Below are 25,083 nucleotides of genomic sequence, written 5' to 3'. Positions count from 1 at the left end.
AGAGTATTCCCTGGTGGCTTTGAGGCATTATGGAAGGCTGTCCAGGCTAATCATTTCAAGCGGCCCAAGGAAAACCACTTTCTGGTTAAGTCTGCATCATACTGTTCCATCAATGGAAAAAATTGAACATGAGGAGGGTGTGTAGTTTTGCAGACAAAAATACATCCAGCATAGCCCAGGATCTGTTTTTAGCTCGTAACGGCTGAACATTTTGAAGTGTTAGACACAGTTTCCTGGCTTACTAGAGGAAAAAAGAAAGGGAGTGTCTCTCTCTCTCTCTCTCCCTCCCCCCCCCCCGCCCCCCCGGCTATGCTGCATAGTTTTTTGAAACGTTAGGGAGAAGAGGCTGAAGCAGGAGCTTTACTGAAGGTAAGGCTGGTGGGAAGTAGAAATTGGGGAGGGGGCAGGAGAGAGTTATTGGTTAGGCACAAGACAAATATTTACAAGAAGACTAGAGGGAAATAGAGGCCTTTGAGCTTGCAGGCATTGTGCACAATGAACAATTTTTTTGTCTCTACTCCTTCGATGTCTTCCTGCTCCTGGGGTTTCTTTTGCTAATATCCAATATCGCACAGTCTAAGCAAATTGCTTTCTTCCAAAGAACTCTTTGTACCGGTGATCAAGTGAGTTTAACTGTTGTAATTAATGAATTAGACATTACTAAAATCACTTTACAGCTCAGCTGTAAAGGTGATGGATTTTGTTACATTGTGTAGAAGGGGAAGAGGTAACAAATGCTTCATATTTAGGGTATGGTTTAATAGAGCTTTATATTGTTAGTAGTACACTAGAGTGACTACTCTAATCCGTGACAGCTAATGTATAGACTCTCTTTCCCTCTTTGATTCTGCCTAGTCTGTCCCATATGCTTGCTAATTTACAATAAATGCAAATCATGAGGCAACAGTTTCCTTTTAGTGTTAAATAAATTTAAAATATTGGATGGGAAAAGGTCCATTCTTTATGGTGATAGAGAAGTAACGTGACAGGAGACAAATTTGGCCTCATTTGTTTTTTGGATCTCTTTGCTACATTCAAAGACATGGAAAGGAAAAAAATACAGACCCTAATGCCCACATAACTTTGCTAGTTAAATTATTTTCTGATGTATGACATTTCCATTTTCGAGTGGCTAATTTCGAAATTTACCCATAACCATTTCAATAACAAACCTAGTGCAGAAAGGTCCAGTTTCAATTCTGGTATATAAAACCAATGCCTAATCTTTTCCATCCATCTGCAGAATAAGTATTTTTTGCACACCCCCATTACGACCTCTTGCCACTAGCTAATCAGCTAGATGGCATCTGAATTTCTCTTCTGTGGTGGCACAAGTGCCCAGCTTACAGGGATTGCTTCATATGACATATATACAAGAAGTTGAAATAAACTACAGAAAGGTGACATGTTAGTTCAGGGAACTCATGTGAACTAGGTATCAGTGGGTAGCAATGTCCCTTTTGGAGAAGAGCATGAGCTTTATTCAAATAAGGTTGTGAATGTTCCACAGATAAGATACGAAATAGCAGGTCTAATCGTCTCTATTGATTGTCCAAATGGAGGTGGAAGCTTTTTTTAACAAAATAACGAGGACCTAGGTGTGTTGGCCACAATTCTCTTGCTCAGTAAGAGACATTCTCACGTACGAGTTTGTAGAGAGCTATTGCTGAACTGCTCTCATTTAAGATTATTTCTAGGCACCCAGTTTCATGTAGGCACAGTGGAGTGAATTAGCTGAGTGTGTCTACGTCCAGAGTAGTTGGACACCACCTTCTGCTTCTTCCATACTTTTGGTATTACGTAGTATCTAAGGGCTCCAGCCTAAATTGGGGCCCAACTCTGTTGTTTACGCCCATATAAAGAGACAGTCCCTGCCCTAGACTACTTACAGTTCAAATAGACACAACAGGTAAAGGATGTGAGAGGAAATGTTATTGGGTGGAATTTTCAAAAACACCTGGGTGGCTTTAGAGTACTAGTCCCATTGAAAGTCAGTGGTATTTGCGTGTCACTGAGACACTTTTGTTCTGAAGTCTCTGGAGGAAGTGAGGCATTGATTGACTAGATGATTTGCCCAACGTCACCCAGGATGTCTGTGTCAAAGGCAGAAACTGAACTTGGCCCTGAGAATCCTAGTTCAATACTATAACCACAAGGCCACCCATTCTCAGGATGTATGGCTCCATAATGACAGCTGCTGCACACATTTCTGCCTACAAGCTTTAAGACGAAAAAGGGAGGACAGTTGGAGAAATCTGTTTTTAGAGATCTTTGCTAAGTTTGCTTGCAGTTCTTCTAGGTGCAGAGTCCCTGCACTCCCAGAACGTAACTGAGTAGTTGCCTAAATATTTTGAAGTATCTTGAGGGCACTACATTAATCCACGTTAATAGTTTGGTTTATACACTTTGGACATTGCGGTTAGAGATGAAAAAGACTTGTCAGATCATTGAGTTCACACCCACTGCAAGGGCAGGAAATAATCCCTCTGAGAAAGGAGACAGCACACTCTTTAAAGGACGCTCTTTACCTATTGTGGCTACATTTGCCAAAGTTTGACCTGGCCCTCCTGAATTAATTTTGGGCTGTTCAGGCTTGGTGGTTATTGCTTAAATGGATGTGCACACTAGCTATTGTACATCAGTTCAATAACATTCACAAATGATGGACTTTGTATTTCCTGCAGAAGAAAATTATGTCTCCAGAGATTGATTGATTGTATCAGCCCTCCTGTAATAGGATAAGGATTTTCAAGCTTGAATCAGTTTCTGTACAGTACTAACCTAACCTGAAAACAGTATAACTTAATAAATTACACAAGCTTGGACTCAGAATCATTTGAGTAGGAGAAAAAAATATTATGTCCTGGTTATAGAGTCTGCAGTTCTGACATAACATATGGTGAATGATGTAGACTTTTTTTGATGCTGACTTTATATGAAAACAACAAAAAAGTGTGTTTTTTTATTTATATGTAAAATTAGATGTGTGTATATTATGACAGACAGTTTAAAATGCTTTTCTGGCAGATACTGAATAATTGAATACTGTATTGATTGGTGTTTTATGAAGAAAGCTGTTGTCTGTTTTGTTTGTTTTAATCTGTGATATACTGAACAGTTTTTTTTTTTTTTTTTTTAAACTTAATGGAAGTCAGATGAGTTTGAGGTGGATTCTGGCTTCAAATGGGATTTTTAAGACTAAGTCCTGTTTTTTTGCTGGAATACAGTAGCATATAAATGCAAAATATTCTGCCAAGAATACTGTTGTATAATTATTATGGTGTATTTTGTCCTAGAAATGTGATTTGGAGTTGCAGGAATCAAAAATCTGCTTCTGATTTGTGAATGCATGTGCCCAAAGTTCATAGTTTTTAAAAATACTGTAAATTGCTGCCAATAAGAAATTCAGTATTTACTTCTGCTACAGTGTATCATTACACACATCCCTTGTTATTTCAAATATAGATCCATGTACAGCCTTGAAAAAGGTGATGTCTAGCTTTTTGTGTGATTTACACACATTAAGTTGAAAACCAAAGTGGAGGAAGAAGATACTTTGTAATCGGGTTACTTCTAATCCTGTATTCCTGTGGAACTAACAAAGCAAATACACTAATCCCTTCTCCCCTTACGCAGCCCATGATGTATAGCAGCTAAGAAATACATAAAGGTAATTTGTAAGATTTGGTAGGATGCAAACTAGCTAAAGTTGATGTTCTGACCATTATAGAAAGAAGGGTATAAGTGTGATTTAAGTTGAGAAGAAAAAGTGCTGGGAATTGCTGAATTGTTGAAAGAATCTTCTGTAAAGAATTGTCTTGAGCTAGAGAAAGCGTGGAGAGAGGTGGTACACGTCAAACCCGTAGCATTCCAGATCACATAAATGCTGCAAAAGAAAATAACAAGCTGGCAATTTCATATGGGTGAGTGTTTCTTCTATTATTCTGAAATACTTTTAGATTTGTCATACCGAAAAGCCCCACTAACTTAGATGCAGATAGATCAATTGTGTTTGGTAACATTGGCACCGCCATGTTTCTTTTTTCTTACCCTGAAGATGAATATTAGACACAAACTACAGCTGAAAGCCCTTTTAATGGAATGTATACAGTACAAGCTGGGGGTGTACCATCATCATATCCATCCCTGCGCAAGCTCAGTGAGGGTTATTGAGAGTATAAATAGTAGTGTAGCAGTGGTAGCATGGGGAGTAGCATGACTTAGTTGTGCCAAATACATGCATAGTGTTAATTTTATGGATAACATTTGCAGAATTTTAAAATATTGTGTGCAGAATGTTTAGTTTTTTCGTGCAGAATGCCTGCAGGAGCAGACAGAAGACTGCTTTTGGTGAGTTCTGGGGACTTGTGTTACGTACTTCACTCTAGTTAAAGGATCAAATCATTTTATCTCAAAAATAAGAACAATTAAAAAACAAGTGAAAAAATAGAAGGTTTGTAATGTTTGCTGTAGTGTCCCATCAGAGGTCAATGCCAAGTACTGTAAGTGCTTCAGTAAGGAAGGTCAGGGTTTGTGCTCCCTTTACTGTGCTTATCTAAAGAAATCCACATTCATCTGTCAGTGTGATCTCGCTTTGATTAATTTCCTACCTGTTGTACAAAGCATAGGGTGGTTTGTACAAAGGATTACAAAATTCAGGTCAGTATTTGTACTAGTAGAACAGTGAGCTTGGTGTACCTTCTAGTTTTTTCGTCTTCCTATCTCTTAATTTTAGCCCAGGTACTTCAGAGTTTGGGGTTTTTTCAGGGTGGCCCTGATGTTCAGAGGAGTGGGCTCTTTTTACCCATCATAATTCTGTAATGTCTTCTAGGAGCAGGGGATTGGCAACGACTAACTACAACTACTAGCAAGAGCCATAGGGCACCAAAATTTTGCTGCCACTGTTGTAAATGAAAGGTCTCTACAGTGATTCATGAAACAGTTTTCTGATGTCTGCTCTCGTATTACTGTCAGCAGGAAAAGAATGGAAAGACAAGGCCTTTATTCTTCATCATGTCTCTCAGGTGGCCTTGCGAGCCTTTGTCTGACATTCCACATCAGCCCTTGGCTTTCTGTCCAATATGCCAATCTGGGGTTCTCTGCTGTATCCTGAGCCAGAAAATTTGTTCTGGATACGTTAGTTTTCATTTTTCCATGAACGCTACTACTGTCATTCTCCCAGCTATTTACCCAGTTACATATGGAGTGTATGTGGTTATATTATGTGGTTATATTGCCCAGACATCTCTCAGTGAATTTCCCCTTCCAGAAGATCTATTTATATACATCAGCAATTTCTAGTCAGTGTTAAACAAGGCTCTTGCTCTTGGTCTGCTGAATTCAGACTTCGAACTAATGGTTCATGAAACTTGGGGTGGTAAAGACAGGTTAATGACCATTTTTCCCTCAATGATGTGCTTTCTTTTTCATGGCCACTCAGCAACAGCTACATAAGTGTAAGATCTGTTTTGAAGCCTGGATTTTTCATTGAGAGACTTCGTCCTTTCAAGCTATTGGTTCTGATCGATATTGGCAACATGGTGACAATTACATTGAATTACCACGCTTGGAAAGGAGGCTGCATTACTCTAAAAATCTGCTTTTTTATAGTTTTGTAGTGAAGGAGTTCTATCTGTACCCAGATCCCTCACCACAGCCTGTCTCAGTATCCTTCAGTTGAGATAACATAAGATCTTAAAATAGGGCTAAAGTGGAATTTATCTTATGCATTGGTCTCATATGGGTGTGGTGTGGCACAGGGATGAATTTGACACTGAGCACTCAAAAAGAGGACTGAACACATTTTAAATGTTGCATAAAATAGCTATAGTAAATGAATTCATTTTTTGTGTAAAGATGCCATTTTCGCTATTGCTTAGGATGTACACTAGTACAGCTCTAATGCCTTCATAGTTGAAGAGGTCAGCCATTGCCAAAGAAGTCTGCAGAACTACCACATGAAGATTCCACTGTCGACTCTTGTCCCTTTTATAGATTTCCTCTAATTCTGCCTTTTGGTTGAAGGGTACTCCATCTGCTCAGGTTTTCCTGTGCACCTTCTGTCAATCTGAAGTCTAAAGTTATAGACTGCACAATTTAGAATAGACACACATTCTGCATTTTAATTTTAGAGAAGACTCAACCTCGGCACTATCATTGTATTGGAAGGAGAGAGAGGGCAGTGCCAAAATCAGTATAGTGAAATCAATTAGTGAAACCACAGCAGGAATCTTTGAGATCTCTGGATGTAAAAGGCTCCAGGATAAGCAATTTAGTCTGTAGATCTGAAAACATCCTATTCCCTTGAACTATTGTTTCTTATAAGAAAATCTAAAGCCAAAATATTGCGTATTGTTGTTGCTTTGTTTTAAAAGTAAATATTTGCTTTAACCTAACATTTTGAAAACACAAAATTTTGTCTTTTGCTTTTTGCACAGTCTGGGATGCTAATGAGTTTATCTAAATACCTCTTTATAAACCTATGTTCTCAGAGAATAATAATTGGTGTGGAAAGTTCCTTTAAAACTGCAATGTGCTACTATACCCTTCAGTCCTAAGGGAATTGTATCCCACAACTATGGCAAGGGATTGCTTAAAATTCCTTGGGCATATGATGGTTTTGCATATATGTTGTACAACAGGTGAAGCTCAGGCTCGGACCTCTCCAAACCCAGCTAGCATTGGTGTATCGAGCAACATTTTCTATCATTTTGTAAAGCTGTCTAATCACTCTCCTGCCATAATGGCCATCAGTGAAGGTGCTTATGATTCAGCCCATTGATTTATAAGAAGGGGTGTAGCAGGCAGGTCATTGTCCAGGAGGGATCCTCCATTCAGGATCTCACTTCCCTTCCTGGTCTGACCTAAATGTCTGATCTTTCAGGGAACCCTACAATACGTGCTTTTATTCTTGAGCCCCGAGAGACTGGGAGGACTTCATATGGAAGCTCGTAAACAGGGGGAAATGCTTTTAGCTGCTGGATTCTGACATATGTTCATTATTGGGTGTGATGGTGGTCTGTGTTGCTTTCCTGGAGTAGTCTATCGGTATACATGCATTTTTTAAAAGTGTCCTAGAGCACGGAGGGTGAGGGTTAAACACTCCTTTTTCCTGGAATGTCTAGTACAATTGGAAATATTCTTTTTTCTCATCCTTGCATGGGATGAGCTGGTTTAGAAGTACACTTGTTATAATGATGGAAAACATTTAATAGAAGCTGGTTTGTTTATGGGAGGTATCCAGACTGCCATCCCTCTAAACTGGTGAGAGAATTAGTCTTTTAAACACACAGGTGCTATGAAAAACATATTTTTATGCTTTAGATGAAGAAGTCAGTCCTTTGTGTTCCAATTGCTATATCTCCCAGAATTAAGGGGGTTTAAAATAGGTGGCACCTCTGATTCAAAGCAACTAGAATTTATCCTGGTACCCTTTTCAGTATCGTCTTGGATTTGGTACTAAATGGGTTCATCCAACTCACCCATATTGTAGGTCGCCAAGGAAAATCTCTGCAAATGTGAGGGAAATAACAATGGTTGTGGCTAATTTTGAGGGTGGTGATGCTCTGTAGTCTTGCAGATGTCATGATTTGTTATTTCAGTGATTTGAAAGCTTAGAATGTTTTGGTCTTCTCAAGTCCCAGAGTGCTGAGAAAAAACCGTTGTCACTATTTCCCTGGAATTTATTGACTGTTTTGTTGTACTTTTAATAGGTGCCTGCACTGACTGAGACCCTATTTTACAGATAATGTGCCTTAGATAAATTTATTCCTTCTCTCCATTATATAAAATGCACACGGTATCAGACATACACAATGGAAGTTGTACAAGTGACTCAAGCTTTGAAGAACTGATGTCTATTTTTTGAGGTTCTTAGCAGATTGCTCACGATCCTCTTTGTTAAAAGGGTTACCCATCCAGTACACAATCGTTCTGGAGACCAGATGGTCGCTTTGCCTGCTTCTTTAGACAAATTGGGTTCATTCTTCCCTTATGAATAACAATAAGCCCCTCAATGCCTCCTTGCAAATGCAGTTTATGCTCTAATATGCAGGCCCTGCATAGAAATTCCCTAGTGTGTGATCTGCTCCTATTGGAATGATAAAAATGGGTTTTCTGAAGATTTAGATTGACTAACTGGGAACTTGACAACATTTATGGTGGTTTTTTTTCCCTATTTGTTGGTTTCTATCTCAAATTTAGAGCTTTTTTCATCCTTCTGTTGCTAAATCCATTGTTGTGTATACAGCTGCTTTTATATAAATAATGCTTATTAGGCATGGAGAGTACCTAAAAGATAAGGGGATGCATGAATATCTAAATTCCTTTTTATGAAAAAAATCATATAAAATAGATTTTATCATGATATGTTCAAGATTTTCATGTCATATTTAGCTCACACATTTAGCGAAAATCTCTAACAAACAGGTTGATGAAAGTTCATACGGTTTTGTGTACAGAGTTGTGTAGGCACTTCAGAGCAAGGTCAAAAAAGTGTGTACCTGTAAGACATTTGTTTGCAGACCTATGTCTAGGGCTTTCTGTCCATACTGTTTCTAATGCTAATTTGTGACTTTTAATTTAGGTAACCTAAAGGTTAGCCAAATACATAGCTTGCTAATGAGGTTCTGCACAGTTCTTAATATGTTAGAGACAGAACATCATCCACATTTTCTATCTTGTTTTTTTAAAGAAGCTAAATCTTCCAGTGTATGGGGTTTGTTTGTTTGTTTGTTTGTGCTGATTTTTTAAATTGAAAACGGGATAGTTTTTCAATTGCAATTTCATGATCCATTGGACTGTTTTTGGATTACCTGTGAACTATCCACCAATTTTTTTTTTGTGCAGAAGGAAGTGACATTTTGTTAACAGTATATCTGTTAAACTGATGATCTAATAATGTTTCCCTAAACTTTCTCTCCAGTGATGCCTTTCTTCTGCTAAGTGTTTTCAGTCAATAACCTGCTGTTGAATTTTGTGAAATTCAGATCCTGTCCTTTTGTTTTGAATCACAGCCGTTGTGTGCTATGTGAACAGCTAGTATATTCTCAGCTTCTCAATAGCAGCTTTTGTCTTGTTACTTTTGGTGTGTGCAGAGCCTGGTGCTTCCTTTTTGGTATTTTACTGGCAGATTGATTTAAAATCAGAATAAACTTTAAGAAAAGTTTTCTGGCTGGTTGGCAGAGTGAATTATTAAGTAGCCTTTTACCTCTGGAGGGTCTTGGTTAGAATTCAGTCATGACGAGTAAACAAGTGGGAAAAAATTGCTCTGAACAGTTAGCTAAAAGTGGTCCAAATTATAATGGATACTTGCAGAGACTGATGAATTTTAATCAATGGTAGTAAAGCAAAATGAACGCTGAAAGTTTCTGCAAAATTCATCACTGAAAGTGGAATAAGAAAGATTTAGAAAATAATAAAATATCCTAATATTGGGTTCTGTTGCAACAATTTCACACCACTTAACAAACGTAATAATATGTAGCTGAAATATAAAGGCTCTTAAACAATTTTCTTCTGTTTCTGTATTGTCTTATTTTTAAGTTGATTTATCTGATTAGAGACATGTATTTGAGATTTTTCCCTTGTTTTGTATTTTTCAGAAAGTTTGCATGGAATCCCATCCCATTTTTGAAAAGTGTGGTGGCTAGCTGTCAAGACAATGTAAAGTATGCTGATTGCTATTTTCACCTACATTTAACAAGCTTCTAGAGGTATTTCTGTTTCTATTCCATAAACTACATTGAAGAGCAAAAGACTTAATGAAAAACAAATAGGGTGGGATCGAGAAGGATTTAAAATGGGTTATTTCTGAGACTCCTGTAAGGAGACTGCACAAGCTTTGTTCAGCCCTACTGTTTGAAAGTTAATTTGAAGAGAAGCATCAGTTACCATATGAACAATGAAAACACCATTTAGAATGACTTATTTGACCATCTTTTAAAAACAATCCTTATTGTCATTTCTATGTATATTACAGTCAATGGAGTTTGAACCCAAGTAAAAGTGAGCCTTTAGTTTTATGTAGGGCCAGACTGTACAACCATCTCCCACAAGCAATTGAACTTCTCCTGTAAATGCTACTTCATGTGAGTAAGGATTGCTCAAGAGCTTTTTGGTGAGTGAACTTCCAGCCTTTTGTGTGCTGAACAAACTCTGTGTGTGGCTTTGTAATAAATGAGGGATAAAGCTATTTAAAAAAAAATCAAGCCCTCCTTTTTCTCCCTCAAGAAGTAGGGGTTTGCTGAACAATTTACTGAAGGAATATTTATTGCACAGAAGCTAGTCACGCTGAAACTGCAGTTTGCATGTCTCCTGGCAAAAATGGTTTTCTGAAAGTACAGTTCACTGTATAGCTAACTAGTGATTACCCTGTTGTTTCCCTTTCATTACGCAATTGTTCTTGAGAGTTATCGGTTTTACAAGTTGTAAGATGATGTTGCGAGAGGTGTGGAAGGATGGAGGTGTTACGATGATTTCAATGGTATTAGATGCCAGCAATTATTAGCTTTATAGCGGGGTAAAAACCACATAGAGTGAACTTTCCTGACTACCCTTCCACCCCCAGGAAAAAAATGAGTTAATGAAAATGGTTATGGACTCTACCTTGAAAGTTGTCTTGTGTGAAGAAGTTTATCTTCTGTTTAGAGTAAGAAGTGCCCTGTTTTTCTTAGCATCCATGACCAGAACACACAAACTAATTGAACTTTTTTTTTTTTTAAATTTAGTGGAAAATGGGGAATTCAGAAAGCCAGTACAGTCTTCATGGATCAAAAAATCACACTAATGCTGCGTCCAGTGCCAAGCAGAAGCCTTGTTCTCTGAAAATCCGCAGCATTCATGCTAATGACGAAAAGCCTTGCTCCCTGCATGGATGGGGACACAGCAGCAGTGGTACTAGTTACAAATCGAGATCACTAGCCAGAAGCTGCCTGTCTCACTTCAAGACTAACCAGCCTTATTCGCCCAGGCTCAGTGACACAGTCGCAAAAGCTTCTAAAAGCAGTATCCATGCCAAACACAGGACAAATGCATCGGGGAACTACTGCCAGGGAAGTAGTGCCGCATTTTTGCCTGAGAATGGTTTTCACTATATTGGCCTTGAAGCTGCAAGCAATCATGTTGCCTCCAGAGAATGCAATGGACATATTTTAAATTGCTATGGAAAGAATGAAAGCCTACCATCAACCCCTCCACCAGATGACAGGAGGAGCCCCAAAGTTCTCATTAAAACACTGGGGAAGCTGGATGGCTGTTTAAGGGTTGAGTTCCACAACAGTAGCAACAACCAGGTCTCGACAGAGGAATCTAATGGACCAGTGCAGCTATTGAGGTACTCCCCTACTTTAGGATCAAAACCTAATGATCTGCTAGACGTGAGGAGGAACTCTAGTACAGATGACACTTCAAGCCATCGTCTGTCTCCCACTGACTCAAGACTTAGATCCAGTAAAGGAAGCTCCCTAAGCTCAGAGTCTTCATGGTATGACGCTCCCTGGGGCAATAATGGGGAGATCAATGGGTTAGGTGGCTCCTACTTGACCAGGAGCACTCCGGATACAAGTATTCATGCCATTTTTCCCACAAATGACAGCAAAAAGCCCTTCAACCAAAGTTCATCTCTCTCTTCTCTTCGTGATCTGTATAAGGATACAAATTTAGAAAGCAGCCCATCATCAGCTATTAGGCTGTCTGATGAGTACATTGGTACCCGTGCCAATTTGAGCAATCGTGTTTCTTTTGCCTCAGATATTGATGTTCCCTCCAGGGTGGAACACAGAAGCCCCACACAGTATTCCTCCTATACCCTCCCATGTAGAAAATCCAAACCCCTAAATGACGATGCCTCCAAAAAGGATACGTTAAAAAGCAGAATGCGACGCATCAGTGACTGGACAGGAAGCCTCTCTAGGAAGAAAAGAAAGCTCCAGGTATGTGAAAAATGGCCCATAAAGTCTAATGTTGAGAGAGCTGATTTATTGACACCCACCATTAGTATAATGTTTGTTTTGTTTTTTCCCCAGAAAATGATGGGTATCTCCTTGGTAAATTATGAAATTCTCAGACAAAAATGTTAGTAGATCCAATTGGAAGATGATAAAATGTCAATTAAAAAGGGAGTTTAAAGGAGGAAAAAAAAAGCATCCCCTGCCTGTTTTTTCCAACTCTCTCTTGTCATATATGGAAGTAGATATATCAATATGGGAGGGGCCAGCCACTGCAAAGATGAGCAGAGAAGTGGTGGAGCCATGTGCCTGTACATCTTCATACCATCCAGCAAGAGTATCTAGTTCAGGAGTCTGCAACCAAAATAGGGAGACGAGCATTTGTTTCAAATTCAGTTGCAAAATCAGTACTTCAAGAGCTGCAATGCATGTGACTATGAGACAGTCCTTAATAATGTCAAACCACATTTTTGTAACCCCTATTTTAAAAACAGTGCACACACAATGATTTGTACTGGTTAGAAAGTTTTTTACTTTCACCCCTGGATTGGAGAGCACATGAGGACAAGGCAAATGCCGTGGCTGGGAATAGGCTCTTAAACAGGAGGGAATAATATTCGCATCAACCCTCCGCACTGCTCCCCCTCCCCATTCCAAGGCTGTACCCCCCTTGGCCTGCAAACCTGCCCCCCATCTCCACAATTTACCCCATTCACCTCAACCCCCCCACTGTCCCCAGGCTTAACCCCTCTGAACCTCAAATCCACCGCTTGGCCCCAGGATTAACTCATCTCAGCCAACAAACTCCTCCAGCTGCATGCAGGATGGCTCCTCACCCTTCTTGTGGAAGACCTCATGCAGCTTGGACTGCAGGTACCTTTTGTACTGATATGTGCACTTGCGCTCAGCCAGCAGGAGGTGGTACCACTTGTTCTGCTCCATGTGTTGCTACTGCTCCTCCACATCCACCACCTGCCCCCCCGGGTTCCTCTTTCTCTTTATGAGCGGGGCTGCGCAGCTCCAGCAGGGGCAGACTTGGCCGTCCTTCCACCCAGCTCTCCTTCAGTGTTAACACTTTCCCCACCTGCAGCACAGGTAGCTTCCTGTCCTGCCACTGCTGAAACAAAGGAACTAACTTTAATTGGTTTAATGGCCAGATCTCTCCTGCTGCTCTGCCAGCCATTAAACCAATTAAATTTAATTCTACTGTTTCAGCAGTGGCAGGGAAGGGAGCTGCAGGAGGAGTCAGTGGCAGCAGCATTCAGAGCCACAAATGACTCCTTAAAGAGCCACATGCATCTCTGGATCTGCAGGTTGCTGAACCCCTGATCTATCTGATCACACACTGCTGCCCTAAGTCTAAGGGATGGTGCAGTAACAGTGTTTCCCCCGTGTGCTGGGGAGATTTCATAGGTACTGTGCCTTCATGAAACATAATGTTCCTAGAGCATATTCTCAAACTACACTTATCTCAAGATACAGCATACAGTCATAGGTGCCCATTTGTACCAGGAAATCAAGTTAATGTGAGGGGTGCATCTGTAAGTGCCAAGAGAGGGTCACAGAACCTAGCTCTAGGAAGGTTGCTCATCTGGTTCATTGCCTCATTTGTGACTTCTTGTGGAGCCTTCAGCTTTCTTCAAACCTGACCTTTGCACTGCTCTATTAGTTAGAAAACAGGGAAAAAAAACAACCCTGAATTAATTAAATAAATTAATAAAAGCCTTTTACTGCAAGTTTCATCACTGATATTGACAGCCCTATATATTTAGATTTTATAAAAGTTTGTATCTGGCTCTAGATAACTCTACAACATAGCGGATGTGTTATGAATAAGTGAATTACAACATTTTCAGAATGATACATGGTAGTATCATTAATAGTTGTTGTCTGCCAATTGTGTATACGTAGTACAGAGCCCCTGACTTTAACAAAAGTAGGGAAAAGTTGCTGGTGAGACTGTATCAAACCAGGCTCTGATGTGGGTGAAAGGAGATTGACCCCCAACCCTAATTAGACTATCTCACTTTGAAAATGTAGGGCTTGAGTAAGAGAAAACAGCAGTGTTTGAGAGAAGGGCACCCGCAACAATAGGTTAAAATGTGTAGCTTCTTGTCCATAGATACAGTTCGTTTGGTTTGGCTGGGTCCCGTCCATGTTACCATTTTTAAAATATGTTGAAACTGGCTTAGGGGACAGCTGTACTTTCCGAAGGTGACAGTGTTAGTGTAGCTGGGTCCCAGCGGGAGACAACATTTCTGTAAATGATACTACTTTGGGGCTCAGTGAATTGCTGCCGGACAGCTTGACGGGAGTTTCAAACCAGTTAGTGGCACGGCTGGTGCTAAACAGAGGTTACTTGTTTAGCAGGTCCCGAAATGAGGCCTTATTAGTAATTTGCAAACCTAATAGTATATTCTATAAATAAACTGAAAAATTGGTTCTGTCTGTAGGAAGTTGCTTGATTCTGAGGAGCAATTAGACATTATTCAAATGTCAGTGTTTCAGCATGTGGCCATGTTAACCCAGGGTTAAAGAAAGGGGAAAAGGAAACTCCCAAATCTTACAAGAGAATTGCTACTAGTCAGGACCTGGAACCAGGCCAGGAGTTGTGGGAGCAACAGGATATGCATGGGCCTGCAAAATAACTAATATATTTTGAAATATTTTTTTTCTTGGCTCTCCAAGAGAGGGGCAGGAGGGAGTAAGCGCACTTTGGATTGTTTCAAGTAAGGACACTTTGAAGTTGCATGGGTACATTGAAGTGTCTGTGGCTACACAGCATGCCAGCACTTCAAAGATGCCGCAGGGAGATTTAGCCTAATGAGATGCTGCATATTCATCGCAGCACTTCATTATTATTCCCTACACAGGCTGATTGCTGTGCCCCCTTCAAAGAAGGGGGCTGGTGTAGACATGCCTATGTGATGTGGTGCTGTTGATTAGAGGTTAGGCTCAGAGCACTAAGTCCGTAGTTAGCTTTGTGGAAAGGATAGAGACCAATGATGTGTTAAAACTGTATAAAGCTGGACAAAGGGTAGGAATAAATAATAAGTTTTGTAACAAGTGGTGTCCTCCAAGGATCTGTGCTGGAACCAACCCTATTCAACCTATTTATAAATTATCTGGAAAAAGTGATAAACAATGAGGTGGCAAAATTTGCTGATGATCGTAAACTGTTTAAAATACTTAAGAACAAAGTAGACTCTAAAAGATCTCAAAAAACTAAGTGGTTGGGCAACAAAATGGCAAATAAATTTTAACATTGATAATGTTGTTAATGTTGATGTACATCAGAAACAATAACTCCAACTACACCCGCAAAATGTTAGGGATTAATTTGGCAATAACCACTCATGAGAGATCTTGAAGTCATAGTGAATAGTTCTCTGGCAACATCCACTCAATGGCTGTGGCTACACTGCTTTCGGAAGAGGAATGCAAATGAGCAAGATTGAAAATGCAAAGGAAGCATGGATTTACACATTTTGCATGTCATTTGCATATTCTTGTGTGATTGTGTTTCCAGAAGAGGATTTTCCAGAGGCAGAAACAGCCATGTAGGCAGGGTCCTTCAAAAACAAATCCCGTTTTTGAAAGAACCCTTCTTCCTGAAACAAAATGGGAAGAAGGATTCTTTTGAAAATGGCATTTAGTTTTGAAGGATCCCCATCTGCATGGCTGTTTTAGCTTCTAGAAAAGCCTCTTATAAAAGCACAGTCATGCAAGAATATGCAACTGAGGCATGAGATATGAGATATGTAAAATCTGTGCTTTATTTGCATTTCTGATCTTGCTCATTTACATTCTGCTTCTGAAAGCAGAATGCAGTGTAGCTGCAGCCAATGGTTCTGCAGCAGTCAAAAAGGGCAAACTGAATGCTAGGAATCATTAAAAAGGGATGGAGAATAAGACAGAGAACATCGTATTGCCATTATATAAATCCATGGTGGACCCACATCTTGAATATTACATACAGATGTGGTCACCTCATCTGAAAAAAGAGATGGTGGCACTGGAAAAGGTTTGGAAAAGGGCAACAAAAATGATTAGGGGTTTGGAATAGGTGCCATATGCAGAGAGATTAACAAGATGGGGTCTTTTCAGTTTAGAAAAACCTATGTGGGGCTGTGATCATGACTGGTGGGGAAAAAGTGAATACGGAAAAGTTATTTGTTCCCTTAACAAAAGAACTAGGGGTCACCAAATTAAATTAATGTGAGGCCAGTTTAAAACTAGCAAAAGGAAGTTTTTCTTCACACAGCACATAGTAGGCCTGTGGAACTCCTTGCCAGAGGAAGCTGTGAAGGCCAAGACTTTCACAGGTCCAAAAAAATAAAAAACAAAACCCTAGATCAATTCATGGAGGTTAGGTCCATCAATGGATGGCTTGGATGGCTATTAGCCAGGATAGGTAGGAATGGTGTCCCTAGTCTGTTTGTCAGAGGTTGGCAATAGATGTCAGGAGAGGGATTGCTTTTGTGATTACCTGTTCTGTTCAGTCTATTGGCGGGTATCAGGCATGGGCCTCTGTCAGAAGACAGGATAGTGGGCTAGATGGACCTTTGGTCTGACTCACTATGGCCATTCTTATGTTCTTCTAGGCCTATTTTGCTGAGCGCAGTGACCGAAAAGATCTAGACGTGGAAGGGGTGTTTTCCAGGGTCACGCTTAAAATGGTCTGTCTTGAGACATAATCTTTAAATAAAATCTGGCATTGAGCCTACTGCTTCAGGAGCCATTTTGCTGAAAAGTGGCCTGTGTAGTGACGTGTGATGGCTTGGGACCTCACTGTTGCTCTTGGCTTTATGTTGGCAATTGTCATGCTATCAAAATGTAGCACAGCTTCTTCTGATCTGTTTTTGGTGGGCAGCATTTAGGATGGGGGAAGGGAGGAGGAAGCATTTGCTTCCCAGCTTCTGGTGTGACTAGATCACAGGAGACCAGTATTTGTTTACTCTAGCTCTGTGTAGAAGTCAGAGTGCAAATAAATATTGCTTTACAAGTAGTGTAAACTTGAGTCCAAAATAACACTTTCATGATTAATACTGCTTCTGTTTGAACTATTCACAGCCCTTGGGTATTTTCAAGTAACATTTGTTCATTTTTTCACCACTACAAAAGAAAGGCAGCAAATAGTTTTTCTCTTACGTAGTTTTTAAGCATAATATATTTTTTACAATGTCCATAAAATACTCTTGGATGGGACATAGTCCGCCATTCTCATCAGAGAATTTGTTTCCCCCCACAGTGTAATTTTGCTTGTAGAGCCCAGTTTTGTGAAATATTTAGGTGCCTGATGAAGTCAATGGGTGCTGAGGGTGTTCAACATTTTGCTGAGTCAAGCCATGAAGCCCAGATTTTCCTACAGACTGTTGCAGGAATGAGTGAACATTCCACATCACCAGTGTGAAATTAAAATCATATGTAGAAGTCATCTCAGGGCAGTTAAAAAGGAACTGCCCTGCCCTGCTGCAGAAGAAAAGAAAATTGCATCATGTGAATAATACAAATGGATTTCATAGTGCACTGCTGGATCTGGGTGTCAAGCTCCTACAACAGTAGAAATGCTTTCAACCTTTCGAAAGTATGCACCCTGACATTTCAAAACCTGGATTCTTGCAAATCATCCAGCCTACTTTCTCTCAGTTTTAAGACAATGCTGAGCATGTTTATCTTGGTAGAGAGTTAGTACATTCAGTGGGTTTAAAAATGTCAAATTTCAGGTAGACATTTTTCAGATCCTCAGGAAGCAAAATCTGCTCAGCACCATTAACGTAATCAATTTACAACTGTTAATCCATAGATCCAGAGTGTTTACATGGTCAGATATTGGAACTTTGCCACCTGGGTTGAATTTTAATTTCATTCCACCATAAAACCCCTATAATAAACAGAACTAGTCTTATCAGTGTTACTGTTGTAGTCCGGGTGTTAAAGACAATGTCCATGTTCCACAATGCTCAGGAAAACAGATTAATTCACAGATGTCATGGGTGGTTGCTGAAGTGTAGGGGAGTCCCAGGGCTCTGTGCCCCAATCCGCGGTCAGATGTGACACTCAGCCAGCAGGTAGAACAGACTGGTTGATTAGTGGGCAGGAACACAGCATAGAACAGATTTGTCAGCGCAGTAACTGGAAGCAGTCTGCACAGCCCACCCCTGAGAGAGGGGGCCCAGAGGAAGATAGAGCCAAGGCCCTGGCTTGTGCCCCTGCAACCGAAGCCAGCCGACAGCACCCTACTCCCAGCCCACCTGATCCAAGCCCCTCAGTCAGGCCCCTCCTGCAGCCTTTGTCCTGCTTCCCAGAAGGGGATGTAAAATCCTGTTTAGTTGGTTAACCAGGTAAGCACTAGGTTTAACTGGTTAATTGATTAAATGGCTGCTCCAGCTGGGTTGGAGTGCACTGGGGCCCACTGGCATCCACAGCAGCCGGGCCAGAGTTGTCCCCCGTCTACAGTGGCCCCTGGCATACCATTGATGGGGGTGCTCCAGCCTGGCCGGAGAAGCCTTGTCTGTGGTGGCGGGACCGGGAGGGTGCTCCAGCCCAGCTGGCCTGGAATGGCCTCCCAGCACCCCTCCCTCCTTCCCTACTACCCCCTCCCTCTGGGGCTGCTGTGGATGTGGCTGGAGAGCCCACATTTGTGGCGGACCTGTAGGGCCGGCTGCTCTGGCACGTACCATAGAACACTAGAACTGGAAGGGACCTCAAGAGGTCATTGAGTCCAGTTCCCTGCCCTCTCAGCAGGACCAAGCACTGTCTAGATCATCCCCGATAGATTTCTATCTACCCTGCTCTTAAAAATTTCCAGGGATGGAGATTCCACATCCTCTCTAGGTAGTTTATTCCAGTGTTTGACCACCCTGACAGTTAAGAAGTTTTTCCTCATGTCCAACCTAAACCTCCCTTGCTGCAGTTTAAGCCCATTGCTCCTTGTCCTATCCTCAGAGGCCAAGGAGAACAATTTTTCTCCCTCCTCCTTGTAACTCTCTTTAAGGTACTTGAAAACTCCTATCATGTCCCCTCTAAGTCTTCTCTTTTCTAAACTAAACAAGTCCAGTTCTTTCAGTCATGTTCTCTAGACCTTTAATCATTCTTGTTGCTCTTCTCTAGACTTTCTCCACCTTTCTTGAAAACCAGTTAACTGGATAAAACTTTAACAGCCCTGCTTCCCGGGCAAAAGGTGTTACTGGGCTCAAGTTAGGAAGGACATTGCCCACAGTATATGTGTGAGAAGTTGTCACACCCAAAGGTCCCATTGCCATCTTGGTATTGGTGCAGTGCCCCAGGAGACTGATGGACAGCCCCAAGGTTACTGTAATATAACAGAAATAGCATAAAAATAACAAAACAAATAGAAATCATATGCAATAGAAGACAAAATCACCGCTTTGTCGCAGGGGTATGTCCTTCTGTTTGCAGTGCTCATAGGACAGCTGGAAATCAAAGTCACAGCAACTGGTAATAAGTTCTGAGGGGTGTTTTTGTTTTTTTTTGTCTTAAGGCCTGTTGAATCAGCAAATACTACTGGCTTGGAAGTTAGTCTGATTGGGATTCTGTTTGAATAAAAATGTTTCAGTAATAGAGGTTGAACCTCTCTAATCCACTACACTCTTGTGTGGCAATACCCATAATCCAGCGTAATCCCCTATCGTGGGAGTGGCCAAGTTTTCTGTAGTCCCATAAAGTTTGTTTACAGCCACCAGTCCTGATGCTCAGCAGTCTGTGCTGTTATTTAGCTGCAATTTGCCCCTAAATGTCTTCTAAGAGCCCAGTTACCAGTGGAAGTGCTGGTAATGTAAAAGACAATATTGACTACCCATGGTCTGGCACAAGTCAGGTCTCAGAGTACCAGATTAGAGAGGTTCAACCTGTACTGACAGTAGCACAGATTGCTAAAATTAACAGGCACCATCGTAGTGAAAGCAGGAACACACTGATGGAGTTTATGATGAAGAAACATGAAATAAACGAGATGCTATAGGCTGTCTCTTCACTATGTATCTCTTTACTCTGCGTTAATTACAGGAGCCAAAATCCAAAGATCTGAGTGAGTACTTCGACAGCAGAATCAATAACCTCGCTGTGGACACTCTGGCTCCTTCACAGCTCTCTGGTTTACTCTGGTCATCAGGCTCTGGCCACATTCCGCCCCAGAGAAGTGAATCTACTAATGCAATCAGCAGTGATGCCCTCAGGCAGAACATTTATGAAAATTTCATGCGGGAGCTGGACATGAGCAGGACTAATGCTGAGAATACAGACACCTCCACAGAAACCGAGGACTCTAGCAGTGAATCTCTCAGTTCCTTAGAGCAACTGGATCTGCTATATGAGAAAGAACAAGGCGTTGTGCGCAAAGCAGGATGGCTCTTCTTCAAGCCGCTGGTAACGCTACAGAAGGAGAAAAAACTTGAGCTGGTCACACGAAGACAGTGGAAGCAGTATTGGATAACACTCAAAGGTAAGTCCCAGCTAAACTCTGTTAACATGCCCCTGTAGGTGTTATCCCTTTGTTTGGTGGTCATCATATTTATTTATTTATTTTTTAATGAGGTCTAGGTAATGTTTTGGACCTTCAGAAGACCATTTTTGTCAGTTAGGAATGTGAAGGAACCCTCCTCTTAACTGATGGATGTTTCATTGATAGAAGTGCTGATGGCACGAAGTTGGTGGAGGACGCTTTCCAGATGACATAGCTACTGCCCTTTCTTAAGGGTGGTTTAATCTTGCCAGCAAGAGTGCTCTTGCCAGCATAGCGTAGTTTTGTGCGCTACGTCCTGCGCACGTCAGCAGGAGGCCTGACTGCGGCACTGCCACAGTCAGTACTGCTGCAGCAGCTGTAGTGTAGATGGACCTAATTCTGGTACAAGGGATAGCTTGTGCCCATGGCTCACTACACAGGTCATCTATTCCTCTGCTTAAAAATAATGTGTGCTGAGCTACCTCCCTAAAAGTGCGCCTCCATTTGCATCTCCAAGCTTTGGGTGTGCCGCTGTGCATTTGTTATTGAAAATCAAATGATATTTGGTTAAGCACTCTGATTTACAGACTCATGCACAATTACATGTGTGCCAGGTTAAAAGATGCATATGATAATTTGGTGGTTTGAAGTAATTCTGTGCCTGTCACAGGGTGGCTGGCTTCTGTAAGGGAAATAGTCCATCTTCCTCTCTAACAAGGTAGGTGCTTCCCACTTGGGCCTGACTGGGGATGAGGGGAAGACACCTAAGACTGATGAAAGGGATGATGGGAAATCTCTGAAGGGAAGGGAACTCTGTGGAGTGCATATTGGAGATAGCTCAGACCAGAAAGGCACGGGTAGGAGCCGAGAAGAGGCAGGAAAAATGATTGCAGGAATCTGAAGCTTTGTTGCAAGTAACTCTGGGTCTAGGGCTGAGCCACAGGCAGAGTGACTGGATATTACTGGGAAATGACTTGGAGGTTTGGACTATGAGAGCTAAGTGGCAGCCTGCAGACAGAGGGATGGTAGTGATAACAAAAGCCTTGCTTGAAGGCATAACTTCTTATCCCCAAAGCTGGTGAAGGTTTTGTTGAAGCAGCAGAATAGTCTTGTTTTTTTTTTTTTTATTATGGGGGTAAAAAAACACAGTCTGTGGAAGAAGGTGTCTAGCAGGAGTTGAGGTGAGGTGTCTGTGCTGGCTTTGGGAGTCAGGACAGACTGGGGAATGAGGAAGAAGACCAAGGCACAGCATGCTTTGCAGGACTGGGACTGTCCTGTAGAAGTTGCAGTACGCTAACTTTGCAAAGTCAAAAAGGAGCTGCATCCCCAGGAACCACGAGACTGGCCCAAACAATCATGAGAATTTTTTAAAAAGTGGATTTTTTCAATCTGTCTTTTGATTATTGAACTTCCCTGCCAGCCCTCAGAGCGTGTTTGAGGTAATTAGAGGGGACCGCTCTCTCAAATGTATTGGGTAAGATGATTTGATGCCCTGATGCAGGACTCTCTCACAGCTGCCTGTCCCTTCTCAGCAATTCACCTTGTTATCTTCAGCCTTCCTTAGTTCAGCTGCCCCCAGCCCCTCATCAATCCAGTCCTCCTATTGTCCTTAAGCCCCACAACTATATTGCTTGGTGTTCTTCACCTCTCCCAGGCCTGGGAGGGCTTCAGTGGAGTCCCAAAACCCATTTCTGAGCTGAGTGGGGCGGCTCCAGGGGCTTTTCACCCCTCATTCCCCCTTCCCAGGATGGATGCTGCAGTGCAGGATGGGAGAAAAGAGGAGCAGAATCACAGTCTCCTCCATGTTGCTCAAAGGAGCAAAGGCATTAGAGTTGAGCTGAACTACTGGTCTCTTTGCATCCTCCTCTTCTCCTGTGAGAAGGATGAGCACAGAGGAGAGACTGCTGGCTGCTGTCCAGGTTTAATTTCTCAGTGGGACTGGAGTTTCTTGTCATGACAAGTCATGCTGCCAAACCCTCTGAAATCCCATTGCTCTAGCCACAAATAGAACACATTTTAAAAGAAACCCTCTTGAGTTGGCAATACTGGGTGGCAGTGTCCCATCCCAGGGCCAGGTTTTTAAAAAGCAGAATCCCACTTGCAGCCACAAAACTGCTCATGTGTGTAAGATTGAGTATCTTTCTAAAAGATATGCTCTGGTTTAACCAGATATTATAGGTTTGTTGCAGCAATTACTTAATGAAATTCTATGTTCTGTATTATACAAGAAGTCAACTTAGGTAATCAAGATGGTCTCTTCTGGCTTTAAAAATCTGAGAGTCTGTATTTGGCTGTAGAAATGCCTACTAGTGCACACATGGTTGTTTGTGTTCACAATTTCTTCATGTGTGACTTTGAGTGGACAAAAGTTTCCAAGTTTTCCTTTTTTTTCCCCCTCCAAAATATTTGTCATTTTTACTTACTAGTATGATACTAAGTACCTGTTCCTGAGCAAAAATTGCCTCTTCTATTTGGGAGAATTTTTTGAGCCACTAAATCGCTATGAATTCATGTACTAGAAAACCACTTTATTTTCGTACGTCGAAAGTCCTCTTTTCACTTATAAACACATTCGAATGTTCATTGCGCATCTCTAGTGCCCATACTGGTACTTGATCCTTCTACTTATCTTCTTTCACTAATGGTAAGCATCGATAAGTATCCCCACCTGTTGTCCAGGATATCAGGGTTTGATTCTCTGCTGGGGAATCATAGGTAACCCCCACATCTACCAGGTGTGGGTCACTGACCCATGTAGCAGCACCTAGGCTACTTAAAGAGTGAGAGAAAATGAGTCTTCTCTACCACCTTATTTAATAGCTGGCTGGCTATTTTGCTCAAGCAGTGGAAGCTCATGCCCTAAACTGCAGAGATCCCAGGTTCAGTTCTGCCTGTCAACATTACATTAGGACTGGTGCATTACTACTCCTGCCATTGTCTGTTCACTTGCGTGTGGCACAGCTCAGAATGGAGGCTATGCCTACAACTTTATTTCATAATGAATTTATTAAAGTCAACTTTGTAACAGTGGATTTTATAAAGTCGAAGTTGAGTGTCTGCACCAGCCCACAAAGACGACTTAGTGCGTTCCCACTAAATTGCCAAAGTTTGATGGCTGCAACAGTGCATTGTGGGAACCTATCCCACAGTTCCCTCAGCCACATGTCATTCTGGGTTTTTCTGCTGGTGCATTATGGGGAAAAATGCCCTACAAGCGGTTGTGGGTGTGTGATGTCATTTTCCCAGACTGCGCTGCCCTCCTTCCCCTCCCCTTGAAAATTGAAAATAAGCAGCCATTTTTGAAAAGTCTCTTTCCCTGATGAGAGAAATTGTTTGTTGTCATCGTCATTATGGATCTTGTTACCAAATGTGTCCTGACAGCACCCAGCTGACTGAACCATTTCAACAGATTGCTCAACTAGTTTTCTCCACTTCACGTTTGTACGGGGCATCCCCCCCACTTGAAGACACCATGTGTCTGGCTGGCTAGCTCCCACCCTACCACACCATGTGGCGTCTGGGCTGTGGGGACCACGGTTGCAGACAGTGGCGTGTCCTGCTCTGTGTGGGATGAAGGCTTCTTCCCTGCACAGGATTTAATTGGAGAAGCCAAAAAACTTCTTTCCTGCACTTCACAATTGTACGGGGCAGCCCCTGTTCTCCAGATGCCATGTGGCTGGCGGGCTAGCCCCCACCGCACCACACCACATGCCAGCTGTGAAGTGTGGACAATGCTTCTAGACAGTGACATGTCCTACCCTGCGGGGAGGCAGGAAGGTGAGGAGGTTGAAGGCTTCTTCCCTGAGGAAAAATTTGTTTTCTCCACTTCACATTTTCTAGGGCTCATTCTTAAAAGCTTCGACCTCTTGAATTTACACCCGGTGCCAGGGTGCTGGCCACCTGACGCAGAAATGTTAAGGTGCCGCCCCCTTGCTCAGGTGCACAACTGATTGAACCAACTCAACAGGCTGCTCCACAGTCTCTGGGGCTGGCCCCCCACAAGGCACCATGTGCTGGGGAGCTGGCTGGGGGGCACAGAAATTTTAAGGGCTGGCCCTCACCATGTGCTGGGGGTCTGGCCCCAGACAGAAGTTTTAGGGGGGCTGCCCTCTCTCCCCAGGTGCACAACTGATTGAATCTTGTCAACGGGTTGCTCAACAATATCCGAAGCTGGGCCCCCGCAGGCACCACATGCCACGGGGCTGGCCCCAGGCCACACAAGTTTTACGGAGCTAGTCCCCCAAGGCACCAGTACTTTCCCTTCCCAAATCGTGTATCTTGGAATGACTTCTTGTGACGGAATGGAGCTTGTGGGGTGTCTCTTCTTACTAGACAAGCAAGGGAATGCCTTCATTCTTTCATCGACTTTTCTATCTTCTAATGCTTCCTTAACTTTTCCTTCTCTTCTCAAGCCGCTACTACTTCTGACAGAGTAATGCCTCCTTCCAGTAGCCACTAGACATCAGCATCCTTTGGGATTTTTTTCCCTCTCTTCTGTTTAGACTTGGAGATTCACAATGAGTCTGGAACGCCTTTGGCCAGATACACTACTACTTTTATATTGTATCGCCTTTCCCTGAGAATAATATGAAGTCTTTACTTAGTCACATGGAGTCACTTTTTTTCCATTGGGCATTCGGGGCTTTGGTGTTTGGTGGAGAAAACTAGTTGAGC

The 25,083-nt window shown here is 42.0% G+C and overlaps 1 protein-coding gene across 4 annotated transcripts in view; it reads left to right on the top strand.

Annotated features, from left to right (window-relative positions):
- Nucleotides 1–25,083, top strand: part of TIAM2 (TIAM Rac1 associated GEF 2) — a 260,365-nt gene that overhangs the window by 108,831 nt on the left and 126,451 nt on the right. For 3 of the 4 annotated variants that reach the window (XM_074990337.1, XM_074990339.1, XM_074990336.1), the window contains 3 exons: nucleotides 9,603–9,713; nucleotides 10,728–11,930; nucleotides 19,974–20,409. In XM_074990337.1, the coding sequence (XP_074846438.1) occupies nucleotides 10,734–11,930; nucleotides 19,974–20,409 (1,633 nt within the window). In that variant the 5' untranslated portion in view covers nucleotides 9,603–9,713; nucleotides 10,728–10,733. Of the gene's footprint in view, nucleotides 1–9,602; nucleotides 9,714–9,822; nucleotides 10,118–10,727; nucleotides 11,931–19,973; nucleotides 20,410–25,083 lie in introns of those variants that run through there. The other variant, XM_074990338.1, reaches the window with a different exon arrangement.

Source organism: Carettochelys insculpta, chromosome 3 (assembly GCF_033958435.1).
Source record: "Carettochelys insculpta isolate YL-2023 chromosome 3, ASM3395843v1, whole genome shotgun sequence".
Lineage (NCBI taxonomy): Eukaryota > Metazoa > Chordata > Testudines > Carettochelyidae > Carettochelys > Carettochelys insculpta.
This window is presented reverse-complemented; position numbering and strand designations above follow the sequence as displayed.